The following is a 19602-nucleotide window of genomic DNA, read 5'->3' as shown; positions in this document are numbered from 1 at the left end:
TCTCTCCAATCTTCTGTCTCCCTCCGAGCTTATATTGTCCACAAGCCCCAACTTCTGTTCCCTTGACTCCATTCTCACAAAACAGTTGACCATCCAACCTCGCTATGTTAGTTGATATGTTTCCAGTTCTCTCTCATTTTGTCCTGTCCTTCTCACTTTAATGCAACATCATCACCCATCCTAAACAGAACACTTGACCCCACCAGCTTTACAAATTTCCAAGACATTTAGGGCAGCACGGCAGCATAGTGGTTAGCACAATTGCTTCACAGCTCTAGGGTCCCAGGTTCGATTCCCGGCTTGGGTCAATGTCTGTGCGGAGTCTGCACGTTCTCCCCGTGTGTGCGTGTGTTTCCTCCGGGTGCTCCGGTTTCCTTCCACAGTCCAAAGATGTGCAGGTTAGGTGGATTGGCTATGCTAAATTGCCCTTAGTGTCCAAAATTGCCCTTAGTGTTGGGTGGGGCTACTGGGTTATGGGGATAGGGTGGGGGTGTTGGCTTGGGTAGGGTGCTCTTTCCAAGAGCTGGTGCAGACTCGATGGGCCGAATGGCCTCCTTCTGCACTATAAATTCTATGATCCCCAATCTCCCTTTCCTCTCCAAATCCCTTGTACTCGGTGTTCCCGAAGGATCTATCCTCAGCCCCTCATATTTCTCGTGAGGTGACATCATCCGTGACAACACAAAACAACTGTGTTAGTCTTCACATGTACACTGACAACACCCAGCTCTACCTCACCCCCATCACTCTCCATTCCTCCACTGTTACTAAATTATCAAACTACTTATCCCACATCCAGTACTGGATGAGCAGAAATTTCCTCCAATTAAAAATTGGGAAGACCAAAGCCATTAACTTCAATCACCACTACAAATTCCGTTCCCTAACCCCCGAGTCCATCCCTCTCCCTGAGAACTGTCTGAAGCTGAACCACACTCTACACAATCTCCGTGTCAGATCTGACCCCAAGATGAGTTTCGGACCCCATATCCACACCATCACTGATACCAGATATTTCAATCTCCATAATGTTACCAGGTCCACCTCACCCCAGCTCATTCGCTGCTCTTATTTTGTGTAATAACCTTTGATGTGGCACCTTGGGAAATACCTTCTGGAAATCTAGATAAAGCACATCTACAGGTTCCCCTTTATTGACATCCCTCGTTACTTCCTCAGAGAACCTTGATAAATTAGTCAGTCACAATTGATTCCTTAAACCCATTTTCAAACACTGTCAAAAGAAAAATCAAATCTCCTCAACCCCTCTGGCTCCTTTGCCAATTACCTTAGAGGGACTCACTTTCTGTTAAAGAGCTTGTCAACCCATTTCACCCATTTTTCCTAAAGTGAATAAATTTAATCAAGACAAGTTCAACCAATTCAAATATTTTCCTGTTAAAAGTTTATTGATGAAACAGAACATGGTTAAAAAAACTAACAGAAAATTACTTGAGGATCAAAGACAACCAGAGTAACAGGATGTTCACAATGTTCTGGGTCCCAAATGGTTTCCCTTCGGCTCCTCTGTACCCTGTTCCCGTGACTCCCCGCTTTGGACACGGGGCACTGGACCCTGGGGGTCACATCACCGTCAGCCCCGGTCACCCCCCCCCACCCGATTGGTTGGAGGTGCAGTTCCCAGTCAGTCCTCCAGCACCTTCCTGTCTCTATTAGCGACGCCCATGGCAGTTCCGCAACTGGGGCACAGGCCCCATTATTCTCAGCTAAATTCAGCCCTCAGCTCCATCACCTGGCTGTCACTGACACGAGCAATAGAGACAGAAAGGTGGCCGAGGGTCAAATAGGAAATCAAAATTTGTGGATTAGGATCTCCATAAAGGTCAGCAACTTCTTATAAAAAATCAAGTTCCCAGTCCACAAATTAAAGGATCACACGACGGGACTTCAAGTTTTATGACTTTTAATGCAACAAAAAAACAAACTAGAAGCTACTTTAACTCGGAAACCTACACATGAAACTATAAACTAGAACTTTGCCCTTTATACAATCTAAAAATCACACTCCACGATTATAGTTAATCTGTCCTGGAAGTTGAAACTTAATTGTCTCAGAACCTGTCCAAAGTGATGATTCATTCCCGAGGATTTACTTCAGTTCTTCGACCAAGACACTGAGAAACAAAGGGAGAATAGAATAGAATGTGAATTGGCAAAATACATAAAAATGGACTGTAAAAGCTTCTGTGGCTACGTAAAAAGGAAATGTTTGGCTCAGACAAAGTTTTGTCCGTTCCAGATAGAGTCAGTAGAATTTAGAATGAGGAATAGAGATCTCTACAGCCACCTCGTTCAACACTCTGGGATGTAGGTCATCAGCTTTGGGGGATTTATTGACTTTCAACCCCATTAATTTTTCCAGTGCTACTTTTTCACCAATACTAATCTCTGCCAGTCCCTTGGTTCTCTGGTGTTTTGGGGACAATTTCTGTATCTTCCTCTGTGAAGTCAGACACACATTGTTCAGTTTCTCTGCCATCACCTTACTCCCCATTGTAAACTCTCCTGTCTCTGCCTGGAATGGACCCACATTGGTCTTTGCTAATCTTTTCCTTTTCACATTCCTGGAGATGCTTTCCCAGTCGTTTTTTATATTTCTCGCCAGTTTCCTCTCATCAGTTTCTTGGTCCTCCTTTGCTGAATTCTAATGGATCTCATGGAATCTTCAACTTTTCTTGTCAGCCACGGTTCCATCACTTTTCCTTTGGATTTTTGTTCCTGAAAGGAACCTATATTTGTTGTATATATGTGAAATTAAAGTTGTTCAACCACAGAGGACCATAGGCTGCTCTCCCCTTTGACAGAGAGAGCTGACTGGAGGTGATTTAACCCGAGGGTCAGCACACCTCAGGCGAGGGGCCTGGTTGAGAAGGCGGGGCCTTCATGAATAAACGCAGCCTGTACAGGAGTCGAATCCACTCTGTTGGCCTTGGTCTGCATCACAAACCAGTCGTCCAGTCAACTGAGCTAACCGACCCCTGATAAATATGTAATAATTCCTTAAATATTAGGTATTCCCTGTACCAATCAGTTTCCCACTCCACCTCAGACAACTTGCCCCTCATACCCTGATAGTTTTCTTCTGTGAGGAACGCCCAGATAAATTAAACAAAAGAACCATGTAACCACCAGGGCCCATTTCCATGGCAACATGGCACACTTTTGTGGGGGTTGCAAACAGAAATGGGAACAAGTATCTTCAAACTTCCAAACACCCTTTCACTCTGTGATCCTTGTGTAATTTGAAGCCAGGTATTAGTAACAAGGGTCAAAGAGCATCTGTCCACTGGAGACTAAGTGGTGAGAACGGCCAGTCCAGCAGAAAGAAACCCTCCGTCCATCCCTACGGACCACCTGTCAGAATGAACAAAATGCAGTCCTGGGTGTAGAGCAGAAACAATAACAGGAGAATCCAACCCCTGTAATCAATTGTGAAATTGTTGGCGTCACAGCAGGTGTGGTAAAACATGCAATCCCGTCTCACATTGAGAGGTGGACGGCGTCTCCCCAGTGTGACCTCGCTGGTGTGTCCGCAGGTGAGATAACTGAGTAAATCCTTTCCCACACTGAGAGCAGGTGAATGGCCTCTCCCCAGTGTGAACTCGCTGGTGCCTCCGCAGGTTGGATACTTCAGCAAATCCTTTCCCACATTGAGAGCAGATGAACGGCCTCTCTCCAGTGTGAACTCGCTGGTGTGACTGCAGGGTGGATAATCGAATAAATCCTTTCCCACACTCCGAGCAGGTGAATGGCTCTCCCCAGTGTGAACTCGCTGGTGTCTCCGCAGGTGAAATAATTGAGTAAATCCCTTCGCACATTGGGAGCAGGTGAATGACCTCACCCCAGTGTGAACTCGCTGATGTGTCTGCAGGGTGGATAACCGAGTAAATCCCTTCCCACACTGAGAGCAGGGGAACGGCCTCTCCCCAGTGTGAACTCGCTGATGTGTCTGCAGACTGGAGAACTGAGTAAATCCTTTCCCACACTTTGAGCAGGTGAACGGCCTCTCCCCAGTGTGACTGCGTTGATGAATCTCCAGCTGAGATGGGACTCTGAATCCCTTCCCACAGTCCCCACATTTCCACGGTTTCTCCATGTTTTGGGTCTCCTCACATCTCTCCAGATTGGATGATCAGTTGAAGCCTTGTCCACAACACGGGTATGGTCTCTCCCCACTCTGAATGTTGTGGTGTTTTTCAGGCTGTGTAACTGGTTAAAGCTCTTTCCACAGTCAGTTCACTGGAACACTCTCACCCGGGTGTGTGTTGTGTGGGTCTCGGTGCTTTCTCAGTCACACTGATGGTTGAAATATTTAGCTGACAGTTCGGGGAAACATTTTTCCTTCTAGATTGAAAGGCCGATGATATTCAGGTTCCAAGGAAGGGAGTGACTGTAAGATCGAGACGTGACGTTTGAGATTTCTGTCTGTAATTCCTCCTTGTCCAATATCCTGTAAAAACAATTTACAAAATTCATCACTGTCAGTACAGGATAGAAACTCAGAAACTGGCATTGTCTGTTCTATGTCACATTTTTTCCTCTCTCTTATTCCCCGAGAGCTGTAAATCTCCATCCCACACACTGCCTCCATTCTTACTCTGCTGTATCTAATATTGACCCTCCTAATTCTCCTGAAGGTGCTGATGCAGGCTGACTGACAGATCCAAGCTCCCAGCTTCCTGTCCAGGAGATCATAACAAATATGAGCTGCAGTTGACCATTCGGCCCATCGAACCTGAACCATTCAATGGGATCATTGGCCGATCTACCTCAGCACCGTTTTCCCCACACTATCCCCCATATCCCCCGACGTCTTCAATATCTAGAAACCTATCAATCTGTGTCTTGAAAATACTTGACGACTGAAGCTCCAGAATCCTCTGGGGTAGAGAATTCCAAAGCTTCACCACATCCTCGAATAAAGAAATCCCTTTCATCTCAGCTTTCTCCCCATTTTCCTGCCAGTTCCCCATAACCCTTGGAAGGGGGGGGGGGGTGGAATGTGACACTGGCATGGGAGTAGCTGGTTTGCTGCAGGTTCTGGTGCCTCTCACCTATAATCTGTCACTTATCCTGATCGCCCAGCACTCATCTACCTAATCCTTGAATTCATATTTGTTAACCACTGGCGGGTGAAAGCAGAACTAGGGGGCATAGCCTCAAAATAAGGGGAAGTAGATTTAGGACTGAGTTTAGGAGGAACTTCCTCACCCAAAGGGTTGTGAATCTATGGAATTCCTTGCCCAGTGAAGCAGTAGAGGCTCCTTCATTAAATGTTTTTAAGATAAAGATAGATAGTTTTTTTGAAGAATAAAGGGATTAAGAGTTATGGTTTTCGGGCCGGAAAGTGGAGCTGATTCCACAAAAGATCAGCCATGGTCTCATTGATTGGTGGAGCAGGCTCGAGGGGCCAGATGGCCTACTCCTGCTCCTAGTTCTTATGTTCTTAACATGTCCTGGAAGACTTCAGGGTTCGGTCTGGTAGGATTATGCCAGAAAAAGTGAAGAAATGCACCAATAAAACAGCGGAGGTGGATTCAGCGGAAATGGAGTCGCCTTTTCAACATGGCGGCCTGACACTCGGGAGGTCTCTCGACCCCGCGCTCTCCGGGGCTCTCTGGGAGGCGGCGAAAATGATGACTGCCGATATTATCCGTGTTATTGACCAGGGGCGGAGTGTGCTGACTCAATATCTATGAGCTCATGAGGCCCAGCTGCAAAACGCCATGAGAGGCTCGATGATCCGGAGGAGAGGATCTGGAATGTTCAGCAAGACGCCTCCTCAACGGGGGCAAGAATTCAATCCTTTGAAAACCAGCCGAGTGGCTGGCGGATGTCCTGGAGGCCTTGGAGAACTGAGGGTCGGAGAAAGAACATCCGAGTCGTCGATCTGTCAGAAGATGTGGAGGGTAAGGCTCCCGTTAATTCTTCAAGGACCGGAAGCCATGTTTTCTCAAGCTGGATGTGAAGCCTGGGTGTTCCAAATTAGAAAGGGTGCATTGTATCTCTGAGGCTGAGGGACAGTTTTCATCCCAGGCCTGTAATCATTCACTTCCACAACTGGAAAGATCGCCAGAAGGTCCTGGAGATGGGTATGGTGAGGTGGCATCTGGCCCCAGGAGGGAGGGTGGATTCAGGACTTTCGAAAGCAACACAAACAAAGCGCTGAGGCTTCGATGAAGTTCAAAGGCAGGTCAAGCCTGTGGGAGTGAATTACGTCAGGCTTTATCCTGAGACCCGAAAAATGGTATCCAACAACTCCGTCAAGCCTTTCAATAATCCAACTATTGCCTTGGCCTTCATTAAATCCATGAAGAGCCAGGATCTGAAGGGATGGTTTGCAGCTCGGATTAACTCAGGTTCTAATCCGGACTCTTTCCCTGTCATGGTATTCTTTTTTTTTTTAATTTAGTGGACCCATTTCATTTTTTTTCCAATTAAGGAGCAATTTAGTGTGGCCAATCCACCTAGCCTGCACATTTTTGGGTTGTGGAGGCGAAACCCACGCAAACACGGGGAGAATGTGCAAACTCCACACGGACAATGACCCAGAGCAGGATCGAACCTGGGACCTCGGCGCCGTGAGGCTGCAGGGCTAACCCACTGCGTCACCGTGCTGCCCCTGTCTAGGTATTATTGTCTGAATTTCAGAATCACAGAAATACCCATAGGGACAGGAGTAGGCCATTCAGCCCCTCGAGTCTGTCCTGCCATTTAGTGAGATCATGGCCTATCTGTGACCTAACTCCATATCTCTGAATATCTTTGCTTAACAAAATACCTCAGATTTAATCTTAACAACTGATCCAGCTTCACGTGCTGTTTGTGGGAGAGAGTTCCAAACCTCTATCACCCTGTTTGAAGAAGTTCTTCCCAACATCTCTACTGAACTGTCTAGCCCTAAATTTTAGACAGTGATCCCTCCTTTTAGAACCTCCAACCAGTGGAAATAGTTAATCTTTCTCTGTTAATATCTTAAATACTTCAATCAGATCACACCTTAACCTTCTAAATTCTAGCAAAAACAGGCCTAATTTGAGATTAAAACTTTGGGTCAGAGCCGCTGCAATCTCTCCCTCGCCTCCCACAGCATCCTGGGACACAATTCATCCAGACCTAGTAATCTAATAATCTTATGGGCGGCATGGTAGCACAGTGGTTAGCACTGTTGCTTCACAGCACCAAGGACTTGGGTTTGATTCCCGGCTTCGGAGTCTGCATGTTCTCCCCGTGTCTGCATGGGTTTCCTACAGGTGTTCCGGTTTCCTCCCACAAGTCCCGAAAGTTGAGCTTGTTAGGCGAATTGGACATTCTGAATTTTTTCTCTGTGTACCCGAACAGGCTCTGGAGTGTGGCGACTAGAGGATTTTCACAATATGTTCATTGCAGTGTTAATGTAAGCCTACTTGTGACAATAATAAAGATTATTATGAATGGGTCAAAGGGCCTCTATTTGTGTTGTAAAGAGAGGGAATGAATGAGAAGGAATTGACAGAGACAGTGCCAAAGCCACAACACTCACCAGCTCTGAGGACACACCTTCGCTCCCTTTCCAATCTGAAAGCAGCCTGAGCTGGATTTACATTCCCCTTAATTGATCATTGCTGGGTGATAATCCTGTACTTCCTCACCTCACACCACTGTGACAGCACCTTCACTACACAGACTGCAGCAACTGACCAAACATCACCTTCCCACTTATTCCTGAAGGCACCGCCTTCCCAACCTGGCCGCTTGCCTGAGGTGCGGTGATCCTCAGGTCACATCACCGCCGGTCAGCTCTCTCCCGGGACCAGGCCCTGGTTCACAGCCGCCATCTTGGGGAAGCAGAGCGCATGCGCTGGCGTCTTGGTGATGCAACAGTTAGTGGGCGGAACCTGAAGGTTTCTGTTCCCAGCCGGGTCCTAGTGCCCGGCGAAGATAAACAAAGTCAACAGTTTTTCACCCACTCCGGATGAAGCTGATATTTGTCGCCTGGAGGTATCTCTGGATTACGTAGAAATTCAGTGTGAGAGGCTGCAGCCTCTGTATAGCTACCTGAAGGGGGTTATACAGCGTTTGATTACATTTCGTGGTCCTTTCCAGTCATTTATCAGGATGTTTGTGTGATATTTCCTTGCCCTCAGTGTGATTTTTCTTTATTTAAAATACATTTCAGCAGCAGGCTTACTGGTAATTTTTAAAGGAATAAAGGTTATTTATTATCACACTATTTCTCTGGATGTTTGAACATTGGGAGGGTTTAAACTAATGCAGCAGTGGCATGGGAACCTGGATTGTAGTTTTAGGGTAAGGGAGAATGAGAGTATAGAGGTCAGGAGCACAGATTTGACGTCGCAGGAGGGGGCCAGTGTTCAGGTAGGTGGTTTGAAGTGTGTCTACTTCAATGCCAGGAGTATACGAAATAAGGTAGGGGAACTGGCAGCATGGGTTGGTACCTGGGACTTCGATGTTGTGGCCATTTCAGAGATATGGATAAGATTTTCTCTCAGTCTCATCCGATGTGTCTGTGTGGTGTTATTTCCCTGATGGTAGCACAGTGGTTAGCACTGTTGCTTCACAGCACCAGGGTCCCAAGTTCAATTCCCGCTTGGGTCACTACCTGTGCAGAGTCTGTACATTCTCCCAGTGTCTGCGTGGGTTTCCTCCGGGTGCTCCGGTTTCCTCCAAGTCAAGAAAGAGGTGCTTGTTAGGTGAATTTCACATTCTGAATTCTCCTTCTGTGTACCCGAACAGGCACCAGAGTGTGGCAATGAGGGAATTTTCACGGTGACTTCATTGCTGTGTTAATGTAAGCCTATTTGTGACAATAATAAAGATTATTATTATGTGTTTGGGTATTTTAACTTCCTTGGTACTACCTGTTGTCCCCTCAGATATTCCATCTGTTTTTGGTTAATGTGTCTGGAATCTCCTTCTTATCTCGGGTATATGGGTCGAGGTAGCTTGGTGTTGTGATTTGTGTTGTTCTATTGTCTTGTCTGTCTCCAGCAGATATTGTTGGCTCTCGATAATGACTGTGCTGTTGTCCTTGTCTTCTGGTCTGATGAACATATCCGTGTTGGATCCAACCTCCCGGATTGTCTGTCTTTCTCTCCGGGTAAGATTCTGTTTGTCTCTTGTATTTCACTGTGACAGGGCAGAGACCTGATTGAAGGGATTCAAACATGGGAGTTCTGGGAAAGATGGGCAAGGATTTGGGGGGTGACAACATGTTCAAAGAGTTTGGAGAGGAGAGGGAGGTTGAAGAAGGAACAGTAATTTGTAAGGATGGCAGGGTCAAGGATTTGTTTTATTGAGGAGGGGGTGATGATGGCAGATTTGAAGGACAGTGGGACAGAAATGTTGACAATATCCATGGAAACAGGGAAGTTGGCTGATCAGTAGCTCAGTGGGAATAGGGTCGATGGAGCAGGAGCTGGGTCTCATGGACAAGATGAGCTCAGAGAGGGCATGAGGGGAGATGGGAGAGAAACTAGAGAAAGATGTGGGTTCAGGGCTCAGGAAAGGATGAAATTTAGAGAAACTTTGGTCCGGTGGGCTCGTGGAAGGGAGGGAAGCAGCAGAGGCAGCTGATCGGATTTACTCAATCTCAGTCACAAAGAAGCTCCTCACACTTCTTGTTGGAGGTGAGGATGGAAGAGACAGGAGAGTGAGATTACTTCAAAAGGAATTAACTTGTGTCAGAGATATTAAAAAGTTTCAACACACTACATATTTCACACAAATCTAATTTATTTGACTTTTAGCCAGAATATTAGCCCCTGTATTGTTATCAGCAGAAAGTGATCCAAATGAACATGGTTCAGTTCTGAATGTGAGTCAACAGCAAAATCTAATCACTGTGGTTACTTGTGGCCTCGTTGGTGTCTCAGCAGGTGGGATAACTGAGTGAATCCCTTCCCACACTCGGAGCAGGTGAATGGCCTCTCCCCAGTGTGAATTCGCTGATGTACAATGAGCTGAGATGATAGTCTGAACACAGTGCCGCAGTGAGAGCACCTGAACGGTCTCTCGTCAGTGTGAACACGTTGATGGCTCATCATATCTCCAGAACTTTTATAGCATTTCCCGCAGTCTGGACATTGGAACGGTCTCTCATCAGTGTGAACTTGCTGGTGTCTCAGCAAGTGGGCTGACATAGTAAATCCCTTCCCACACTCTGAGCAGGTGAATGGCCTCTCCCCAGTGTGAACTCGCTGGTGTCTCAGCAGGTGAGATGAACAAGTGAATCCCTTCCCACACTGTGAGCAGGTGAATGGTCTCTCCCCAGTGTGAATTTGCTGGTGTGTGGACAGAGTGGACAACTCAGTGAATCCCTTCCCACACTGTGAGCAGGTGAATGGTCTCTCCCCAGTGTGACTGCGTCGATGAGTTTCCAGCTTGGATGGGGCAGTGAATCCTTTCCCACAGTCCGCACATTTCCACGGTTTCTCCTCAGTGTGACTACATTTGTGGCTTGTGAGGTCTGATGATTGAGTGAATTCTCGTCCACACACACAACACGTGTACGGTTTCGCCCCACTGTGAACGATGCTTTTTCCGTCCATGTTCAAAGTACGATGATATTCAGGATATGATAAATTGAGGACTCTGTCAGATCCGGATGTGATGCTTGGTTTGAGTTTCCAAACTTTGAAGCCTCCCCTTCGAACACCCTGTGAAACTGATTGAAAAGGGAGTGAGAGAGAACCCACAAAAACACAAAGGCAGGTTGTGAAATTGAGCTGAATGAATCTGGTCATTTGTGGGGCCGGCACTGGGAAAAAGTGACCATGAAAACTGCTGGATTGTTATAAAAACCCAACTGGCCTCTTTGGGAGGAGAGAGAAAGAGGTGAAGAGGGATTTTGTATATCTACAAGACATATTTGTTGGCAAAACAAATTCGATCTTGAGCTTCATAAATGGTAATATTGATACCGAAACAATGTTTCTGGTGGCACGGTGGTTAGCACTGCTGCGTAACAGCGCCAGGGACACGGGTTCAATTCCGACCTTGGTGACTGTGTGGAGTTTGCACTTTCTCCCCGTGTCTGCGTGGGTTTCCACCCGGTGCTCAGGTTTTCTCCAACAGTCCAAGAAGGGAAACTTAGGTGGATTGGCCTTGATAAACTGCCCCTTAGTATCCTTGGAATGGCAGGATAGGTGGGGCTATGGGGTTACAGTGACAGGGGTGTGGGCCTAGGCAGGGTGCCCTTTCAGAGAATCAGCGCAGACGCGATGGGCCGAATGGCCGTCTGCACTGTAGAAATTCTATGGTTCTAATTCTATTCTATGAATCTTTATAAAGCTCTGGCCACCACTCTTCAGGAAGGATGTGAAGGTTCGTGAGAAGGTGCAGAGGAGATTTACCAGAATGGTCCCAGCAAAGGAGGTTGAGGGGACATTTGATTCAGGGACACAAGATGATGCCAGATTTCCATCAGGTGGACAAAGAAACTGTTGTTTCCATTCACTGGTCGTACAAGCAGTCGGGACACAGATTTAAAGTTTGGGGTAAAACCTGGATTGAACTATATAAGATCCTGAGGGGTTTTGACAGGGTGGATGTGGAGAGGTTGTTTCCTCTTGTGGGAGAATCTAGAACAAGGGGGTCACTATTGCAAAATAAGGGGTCACCTATTTCAGATGGGGACAAGGATATTTTTTTCTCCTGAGGGTTGTAAGATAGGGAGTGGCCAGTGGTTAGCACTGATGCCTCACCGCACCAGGGACCCGGGTTCAATTCCGACCCTGGGTGACTGTGTGGAGTTTGCAAGTTCTCCCCATGTCTACGTGGGTTTCCTCCGGGTACTCTGGTTTTTTCTCACAGTTCAAAGATGTGCAGGTTAGATGGATTGGCCAGGTTAGGTGGATTGGCCATGCTAAATTGCTCTTTCGTCTCCAAGGATGTGGACGTTGCGTGGGGTTATGAGGATGAAGTGGGTGGGATGGGGTGGGCTTTGGTGGGGTGCTCTTTCAGAGGGTTGGTGCAGATCTGATGGGCCGAATGGGCTCCTTCTGCACTGTAGGGATTCTATGACTTCGGAACGTCCGTCCTTAAAAGGCAGTGGAAGTAGAGTCCATCAATATTTTTGAGGCAGAATTGGATAGATTCTCGATAAGAAAGGTCATCAGGGTCGGCAGGAATGTGGAGTTGAGGTTAAAATTATTGAATAATGGAGCAGTATTGAGGGGCCGACTCCTAGTTTGTGTGTAAGGAGCAGGCTCGAGAGGCCGACTCCTAGTTTGTGTGTAAGGAGCAGACTCGAGGGGCTGACTCCTAGTTTGTGTGAAAGGAGCAGGCTCGAGACGCCGACTCCTAGTTTGTATATAAGGAGCAGGCTCGAGGGACCGACTCATAGTTTGTGTGAAAGGAGCAGGCTCGAGATGCCGACTCCTAGTTTGTATGTAAGGAGCAGGCGTGAGGGGCCGGCTCCTAGTTTGTACGTAGGGAGAGGCCCTAGGAGGCAACTACTTTTTTCAGAGACACAAAAATCTTTTTTACTGTGATAATGATTTTCGAGAGACCCAGGCATGAATCTCACCAAGGCAGAAGGTAAAATTTGAATTGATTGAAGGTCTACTGATGACCATGAAACAATTGTCGATTGTTGCAAAGACCCATCTGGTTCACTCATGTCCTTCAGTGAAGGAAATCTTCTATCCTTACCTGGTCTGGCCTACATGTGACTCCAGATCCACAGTTAACTGGCTGACTCTTAAAATGCCCTGAGATGCCCTCAGTTCAAAGGCAATTAGGGATGGGCAGTGAATGCTGGCCCAGCCAGCGACACCCGCATCCCGTGAATGAATAGAAAACAAAATTTGACAATAAAACCAATTATTCACCATTTTCTCTCCTGGTGACTGGAACCCTGAAGCCCCGCCCACTCCGGGCTGTTCCACCATGAAGGTCGCGTGTGAAGCAAACAAGCTCCGCAGCTGCAAACCAGGGAGTGGAGATTTATTCTGAAGGGTTTACTCCAACTCACAATGCCCGGGACTGATTGACGGCAGGTAGCGACCAATTGGAAGAGGGGGCGAAGCTGGATGACCGAACGCAAGCGGCTGATCCTCCAACCAATCAGAATGAATGGATGGGGCAGAGCCTTGGGCTCAATGTATGCGCATGCGCCAGGCCAAACACAGTCTCCCGAGAAAATGGCGTCCGTTAACTCGGGCCTGTTTCCGGGAAAAGCCCGAGCAGCTTTCGCCGGTTCAAATGCCGCATCTCAGTTTCGTATTGGGGGTTTCAGGCCTGTGCAGGGGGGGGTTATGAAGCCTCCCGCCCCATTCCTCCCTCAGGACTCACCCGGTGGTACCTCACAGCCAAAACTTTCAACACAACCTCCTCAATCCTGAGCCATGAATGGCACTGCGCATGCTCCAGTTTGTAACAAGGGACATCCGGGCTCAGCCCCGCCCCTCATTCACTCCGATTGGTTGGAAGACCAGCCGCGACCTTTCGGGCCCCCAAACCCACCCATTGCCTCCTATTGGTCCAGAGCTCCCGTCAATCATTCCCAAGGCATTGTGAGCCGGGGCATGCGCAGTGCCGCTGCTCGACGCGGCCGGGAGGTTGCACTGAAACCCGGTGGAGGCTTCAAACCCCAAGAAGAAGTTTCCGGGCCCGGGTTTGCATCGAGCGGCGGGGCAGCTGCGGCCTGCTCCCGGTGACAGGCCTGAGTTAACGGCCGCCGTCTCTAGAAAGGCTCCAAATCCACGGGAATATAATCAGAGATAGAGTTTGTTGTGAAACCAATGGGATGTAAAACAGGAGGTCAGGGTTACAGTCAACAACAACAACTTCTATTTATATAACACCTTTAACATCATAAATCATCCCAGTCAACTTCACAGGAACATTATAAAACAAAGTGAGACACACAGACAATGAAAAAGATATTCGGCAGGGGGACCAAAAACCTGATTAAAGAGGTAAGTTTTAAATTGAGTCTTAAAGGGGGAAAGTGAGGTGGAGACGGGGAGGTTCAGGGAGGGAATCCAGTGCTTGGGGCCGAGGGAACTGAAAACATGGCCGCAAATGGCAGAGCAATTATAATAGGGAGTGCGCAAGAGACCAGGATTAGAGGAGCGCAGATATCTCGGAGGGTTATGGGGCTGTAGGAGATTCCAGAGACGGAGAGATGAGGCCATGAAGGGATTTGAAAACCAGGGTGAGAATTGACTGGGCGCCAATGCAAGTCAGAGAGCACAGGGGTGATAGAGGAAAGAAACTGGCTGTGAATTAAGACAGCAGACGTTTAGATGGTTTCAAGTCCGGGGCTGGTTTAGCACAGGGCGAAAGAGCTGGCTTTTAAAGCAGACCAAGGCAGGCCAGCAGCATGGTTCAATTCCCATACCAGCCTCCTCGAACAGGCGCCGGAATGTGACGACTAGGGGCTTTTCACAGTAACTTCATTTGAAGCCTACTTGTGACAATAAGCGAATTTCATTTCATTTCAGGTTTCTGGGGTAGAATGTGGGCAAGCAGCCAGGAATGTATTGGAACAGCCGAGTCTGGAGCTTACGAAGGCATGATTTTGGGTTTCAGCACCAGAGGCGTTGAGTCAGAAGCGACACCAGGTGCTGTAGTGTAAGTGGAAACAGGCAGTCTTAGTGATAGGAGAACAGAAACTCATCTTGGGATCAAATGTGACACTGAGATTGCAATGGGATTGTTACCAGGGAGAGGGATGGATTCGGTATCTTGGGATCGGAGATTGGTGTAGGGACTGAAAACAGTGGCTTCAGTTTCCTCAATATTTAATTTGAGTTAATTAGGCAACAGGAAGACAACCAGAAATCAGAATAGGCCCTGAGAACAGTATCAGGTTTAACTTAGTTGGAGATGGAGAGAAAGAAGGACGGAAACCCTGGGAGGTTTGGAGAAACCACCTTCACGATTGCTTATTAAATCTCCACACAGTCAAGGGCAGCACGGTAGCATTGTAGAGGGAAGCACCGTAGCATTGTGGATAGCACAATTGATTCACAGCTCCAGGGTCCCAGGTTCGATCCCGGCTTGGGTCACTGTCTGTGTGGAGTCTGCACATCCTCCCCGTGTGTGCGTGGGTTTCCTCCGGGTGCCCTGGTTTCCTCCCACAGTCCAAAGATGTGCAGGTTAGGTGGATTGGCTATGCTAAATTGCCCTTAGTGTCCAAAATTGCCCTTAGTGTTGGGTGGGGTTACTGGGTTGTGGGGATAGGGTGGAGGTGTGGACCTTGGGTAGGGTGCTCTTTCCAAGAACCGGTGCAGACTCGATGGGCCGAATGGCCTCCTTCTGCACTGTAAATTCTATGACAAGAGTGAGATTCTATGACAATCTGACACTTTATTTGGATTTCAGACCAGGGAGGAGGGTGTATGGGATGGGGATTTACAGCTTTGGGGGAACAAGACAGAAAAATGTTCCATAGAAACTAAAACTTAATTCTGAATTTCTTCCAGGACTGACAATTGTGACCTTTGTAAATTCCTTTTACAGGATATTAGGAGAGGATTTGTGGACAGGAAAGAGAAAACAAACTTCAAGATCTTCAGAGTCAACAGGACCTGGGTATCTTCGGACTCTGAATATGGAAAGAGAAATATTTATCTGTTCTGTCTGTGGTTAAATATTTCAAACATCAGTGTGACTGGAAAAGCATCGAGACCCAGACACACATTGAGCGAGAGTGTTCTCGTAAACTGACTGTGGAAAGAGGTTTAACCAGTTGCACAGCCTGAGAAAACATCACACCATTCACAGCAGGAAGAGACCATGCTCATGTCCAACATGGAGAGACAAGATGACACCGACACCTCAGAAAAACCATGGATATGTGGGGACTGTGGGAAGGCATTCACTTGCCCATCCAAGTTGGAAACTCATCGACGTGTCCACACAGGGGAGAGGCCCTTCAGCTGCTCTTTATGTGGGAAAGATTTCAGTCAGTCATCCAACCTAGCGTTACACCAGCGAGTTCACACTGGAGAGAGGCCGTACACCTGCTCTGTCTGTGGGAAAGGATTCATTCAGTCATACAATCTAGCATTACACCGGCGAGTTCACACCGGGGAGAGACCATTCACCTGCTCTGTATGTGCGAAGGGATTCATTAATTCATCTAACCTAGTGGCACACCAGCGAGTTCACACTGGGGAGAAACCATTCAGCTGCACCTCCTGTGGAATGAGCTTTAGGCTTTCATCCACTCTGCTGAAACATCAGCGAGTTCACACGAAGGAGAAACCATTCAACTGCCCTGACTGTGGAAGGAGCTTCAGGCACTCAGGCAGTCTCATTGTACACCAGCGCGCTCACACTGGGGAGAGGCCATTCACCTGCTCCATGTGTGGGAAGGGATTCACAGATTCATGCCAACTGCTGAGACATGAACGGGTTCACACTGGGGAGAGGCCGTTCACCTGCTGCGATTGTGGGAAGGGATTCATTGATTCATCCCAGCTACTGAAACACCAGCGACGTCACAAGTGACTCAGGGATTGGATTCTGCTGTTATTGCTGCTGTTAATGACAAGCAGGCCCGAATCACATTAGTTCTGACAGTTGGGGTTTCTGCTAATGTTAATCCACTGTTTAACTGGGCTGGAGTTTATTATTCTGGATCTATAGCTGATTGTGTTCTCGGGGCTGCAGTGTCCCTTCTGGAACTGCTGTCTGTGATCTTTCCCCATAATCCAGGAACTCTCATCAGAAATTAGTTCGCAACAAGAGTCTGGACTTTTACTTCAATCTCAAAATGAGATTTTGTGTGAAACTCTACAATTGAATGTCTGAACATTCCGCTGATTAACATCGCCAATTAGAAATTGCTGATTAATCCTTGCTGACAATTCTTACTGACCTGTACATTACACACACAGACACCTCTGTTATCGGCCAGCGAGACTGGAACTGGGAATTGGTGGAGAATCGAGCTTTCCCAAATGCTATCCTCCAATCTGATTGAGAAATCCTTCGGCATGGGAATAGAGACAAGTTGAATCCAAGTAACAACTATAAGAAATGGCTATCTAATAACTGCATAATATCTTTTGCAATTTATGGAATATTACAGAAATAGCTCACTCTCATAAAGAAAGCTTCCCTAGCAGCTTGCTGGGTGACAAACACAGGACAGACCTGTTCCCTCTGCCAAGGACATATCTCTAGCACGGGCCCTGAAACAAGTAACCCTGATACGATTACGGGGCAGCAAGGTAGCATTGTGGATAGCACAATTGCTTCACAGCTCCATGGTCCCAGGTTCGATTCCGGCTTGGGTCACTGTCTGTGCGGAGTCTGCACATCCTCCATGTGTGTGCGTGGGTTTCCTCCGGGTGCTCCGGTTTCCTCCCACAGCCCAAAGATGTGCAGGTTAGGTGGATTGGCCATGATAAATTGCCCTTCGTGTCCAAAATTGCCCTTAGTGTTGGGTGGGGTTGCTGGGTTATGGGGATAGGGTGGAGGTGTTGGCCTTGGGTGGGATGCTCTTTCCAAGAGCCGGTGCAGACTCGATGGGCCGAATGGCCTCCTTCTGCACTGTAAATTCTATGAAATCTATGAAATTCTATGTAAAAAAAAATTCTATGATTGGATCTCAGGACACATAGCCTAAAGCAGTTGTCTGTGTGAATGTTAAAACAGGCTCTCGAGAGCAATAGATTTTGAAGTGATCAATACTGGCTTTAGCCCAACACCACACTCTGGCTCACACCAGTTAACCGTTCAGAGGAGAATGCCGTCACCAGCTGCAGAGACCAGAACTCACTCATCTGTCCGTTTGTCCTCCAGGTTGGTTAATAGGCTGGTGAAAAAGGCAGATGGAACACTTGCCTTTATCAATTGAGGCATAGATTACAAAAGCAGGGAGGCCATATTGGAGCTGTACAGAACTTTGGTGAGGCCGCAGCTGGAGTACTGCCATTCTGGTTGTCACATTATAGGAAGGATGTAATTGCACTGGAGCAAGTGCAGAGGCGATTCACCAGAATGTTGCCTGGGGTGGAACATTTAAGTTATGAAGTGAGGGTGGCTAGGCCTGGGTTGTTTTCGCTGGGGCAGAGAAGACAGGGGTGACCTGATGGAGGTGTACAATATTATGAGGACCGTGGACAGAGTGGATACGGAACAGCTGTTCCAGTTGAAGGGTTAGTTACGAGAGGACACAGGTTCAAGGTGAGAGGCAGGAGGCTTAATGGGGATTTGAGGAAAACCATTTTTACCCAGAGGATGGTGACGGTCTGGAATGCACTGCCTGGGAGGGTGGTAGATGCGGGTTGCCTCATATCCTTTCAAAAGTACCTGGATGAAGACTGGCACAACATAACATTCAAGGCTATGGGCCAAGTGCTGGTAAATGGGATTAGGTCGGCAGGTCAGATGTTTCTCATGCGATGGGGCAGACTCGATGGACTGAAGGGCCTCTTCTGCACCGTTATTCTGTGTTTCTGAGACGGGTTTACTATTATCACCTGTCTTGGGTCATGTGTTTTCCTGACCATTTAACTGCTGAATCATATTTAAACTGTTATTTCTCAATAAACTACTTTAAAATCGCTTCTGAGCTCAACCCCCTTTTAGAATATTCTGTGACTTGTGGACCTGAATGCTACAAGTGGTGTTAGGAGTGGTATCACAGGCACAGTTAAACGTGAATGGAGACATTCCTGAGTGAAGCCTGGGGTAGACAATGCCATTGATATATTACCGGAAACGACTGATAGATAGTCTGACAGAGAAAACAGACGATCCGGGGCTTATAGATACCCCCACACGAAGGGGCAATTTAGCATGACCAATTCACCTAACCTGCACATCTTGGGCTGTGGGAGGAAACTGAAGCACCCGGAGGAAACCCACGCGCACACGGGGAGAAAGTGCACACTCCTCAGAGACAGTTTCCCGAGGTCGGAATCGAATCTGGGTCCCTGCTGCTATGAGGCAGCAGTGCTAACCACTGTGCTGCCATGCTGCCCCAACAGACAGCTGGAGAATCTTTAAAGTCTGTGTATGAAGTTTGTTTGAACCAGATATATTTACAACGTGCCAGTAATTTGGAATTGTGTGAGATGACCTGCAGGTGGGGAGGATGAATCTAAGTTGATACTTATCATATTTTTCTATCAAAAGGTTTTACATTTATTATTGGTCGCAGCTGAAGCGATTGTGTTGCTGATTCTGATCATTCTCGTGGCATTACTAAGTTATCTATGGTATGGAATCAAGAAAACATGCATTGAAATAGCTTAAAATTGCGACGCCAGAAATTAGTTGTGAGAAGTTAATAAGGATATTCTCTCTCGGGTTGGGGAGATCTGTAAAAAAATTAGTGTCGAATAACACAATAAATTCTTCTGAAATGTGTTGACTATTATAGGACTATTTCAGTCTCTCTTCCTCCCATTGGGAACATTTTCAGGATTGACAAATACAGGGCAGTGTTAGCCTGTTGTCTCTACCAAGGACATGTGGCTTGCACAGGGCCTGAAACAAGACAATCTTGGTGTATTTGTGATCTCAAGTCCAACATGTAAACCAGCTGCCTGTGTAAAGATTAAACAGGACGTCCGAGCAAGCGATGAGCCACAACCTGGCTTCATGGACATCCGA

At 47.3% G+C, this 19602-nt stretch overlaps 2 protein-coding genes across 4 annotated transcripts in view; one reads left to right on the top strand and one right to left on the bottom strand.

Annotated features, from left to right (window-relative positions):
• The window catches only part of LOC140421597 (uncharacterized), a 138939-nt gene extending 121987 nt beyond the window's left edge, over positions 1–16952 (bottom strand). The window contains exons 1-2 of one of the 3 annotated variants that reach the window (XR_011946928.1): positions 16856–16952; positions 9739–10687 (exon numbers count right to left, since the gene is read on the bottom strand). The gene's annotated coding sequence lies outside the window, so the exon portion shown is untranslated. Of the gene's footprint in view, positions 1–9738; positions 10688–12550; positions 12670–16855 lie in introns of those variants that run through there. The other 2 variants (XR_011946929.1, XM_072506387.1) reach the window with 2 other exon arrangements.
• On the top strand, positions 13573–19366 carry LOC140421601 (uncharacterized). Its single transcript, XM_072506394.1, has 2 exons — positions 13573–13943; positions 15493–19366. The coding sequence occupies exon 2, from the start codon at positions 15769–15771 to the stop codon at positions 16483–16485; it is 717 nt and encodes a 238-aa protein (XP_072362495.1). The 5' UTR covers positions 13573–13943; positions 15493–15768; the 3' UTR covers positions 16486–19366.
• Positions 19367–19602: the final 236 nt, after the last annotated feature.

Source organism: Scyliorhinus torazame, chromosome 5, assembly GCF_047496885.1.
Source record: "Scyliorhinus torazame isolate Kashiwa2021f chromosome 5, sScyTor2.1, whole genome shotgun sequence".
NCBI lineage: Eukaryota > Metazoa > Chordata > Chondrichthyes > Carcharhiniformes > Scyliorhinidae > Scyliorhinus > Scyliorhinus torazame.
This window is presented reverse-complemented; position numbering and strand designations above follow the sequence as displayed.

Coding starts and splice junctions, on each gene's coding strand:
- LOC140421601 (XM_072506394.1), top strand. CDS start 15,769: ATGCTCATGTCCAACATGGAGAGACAAGATGACACCGACACCTCAGAA.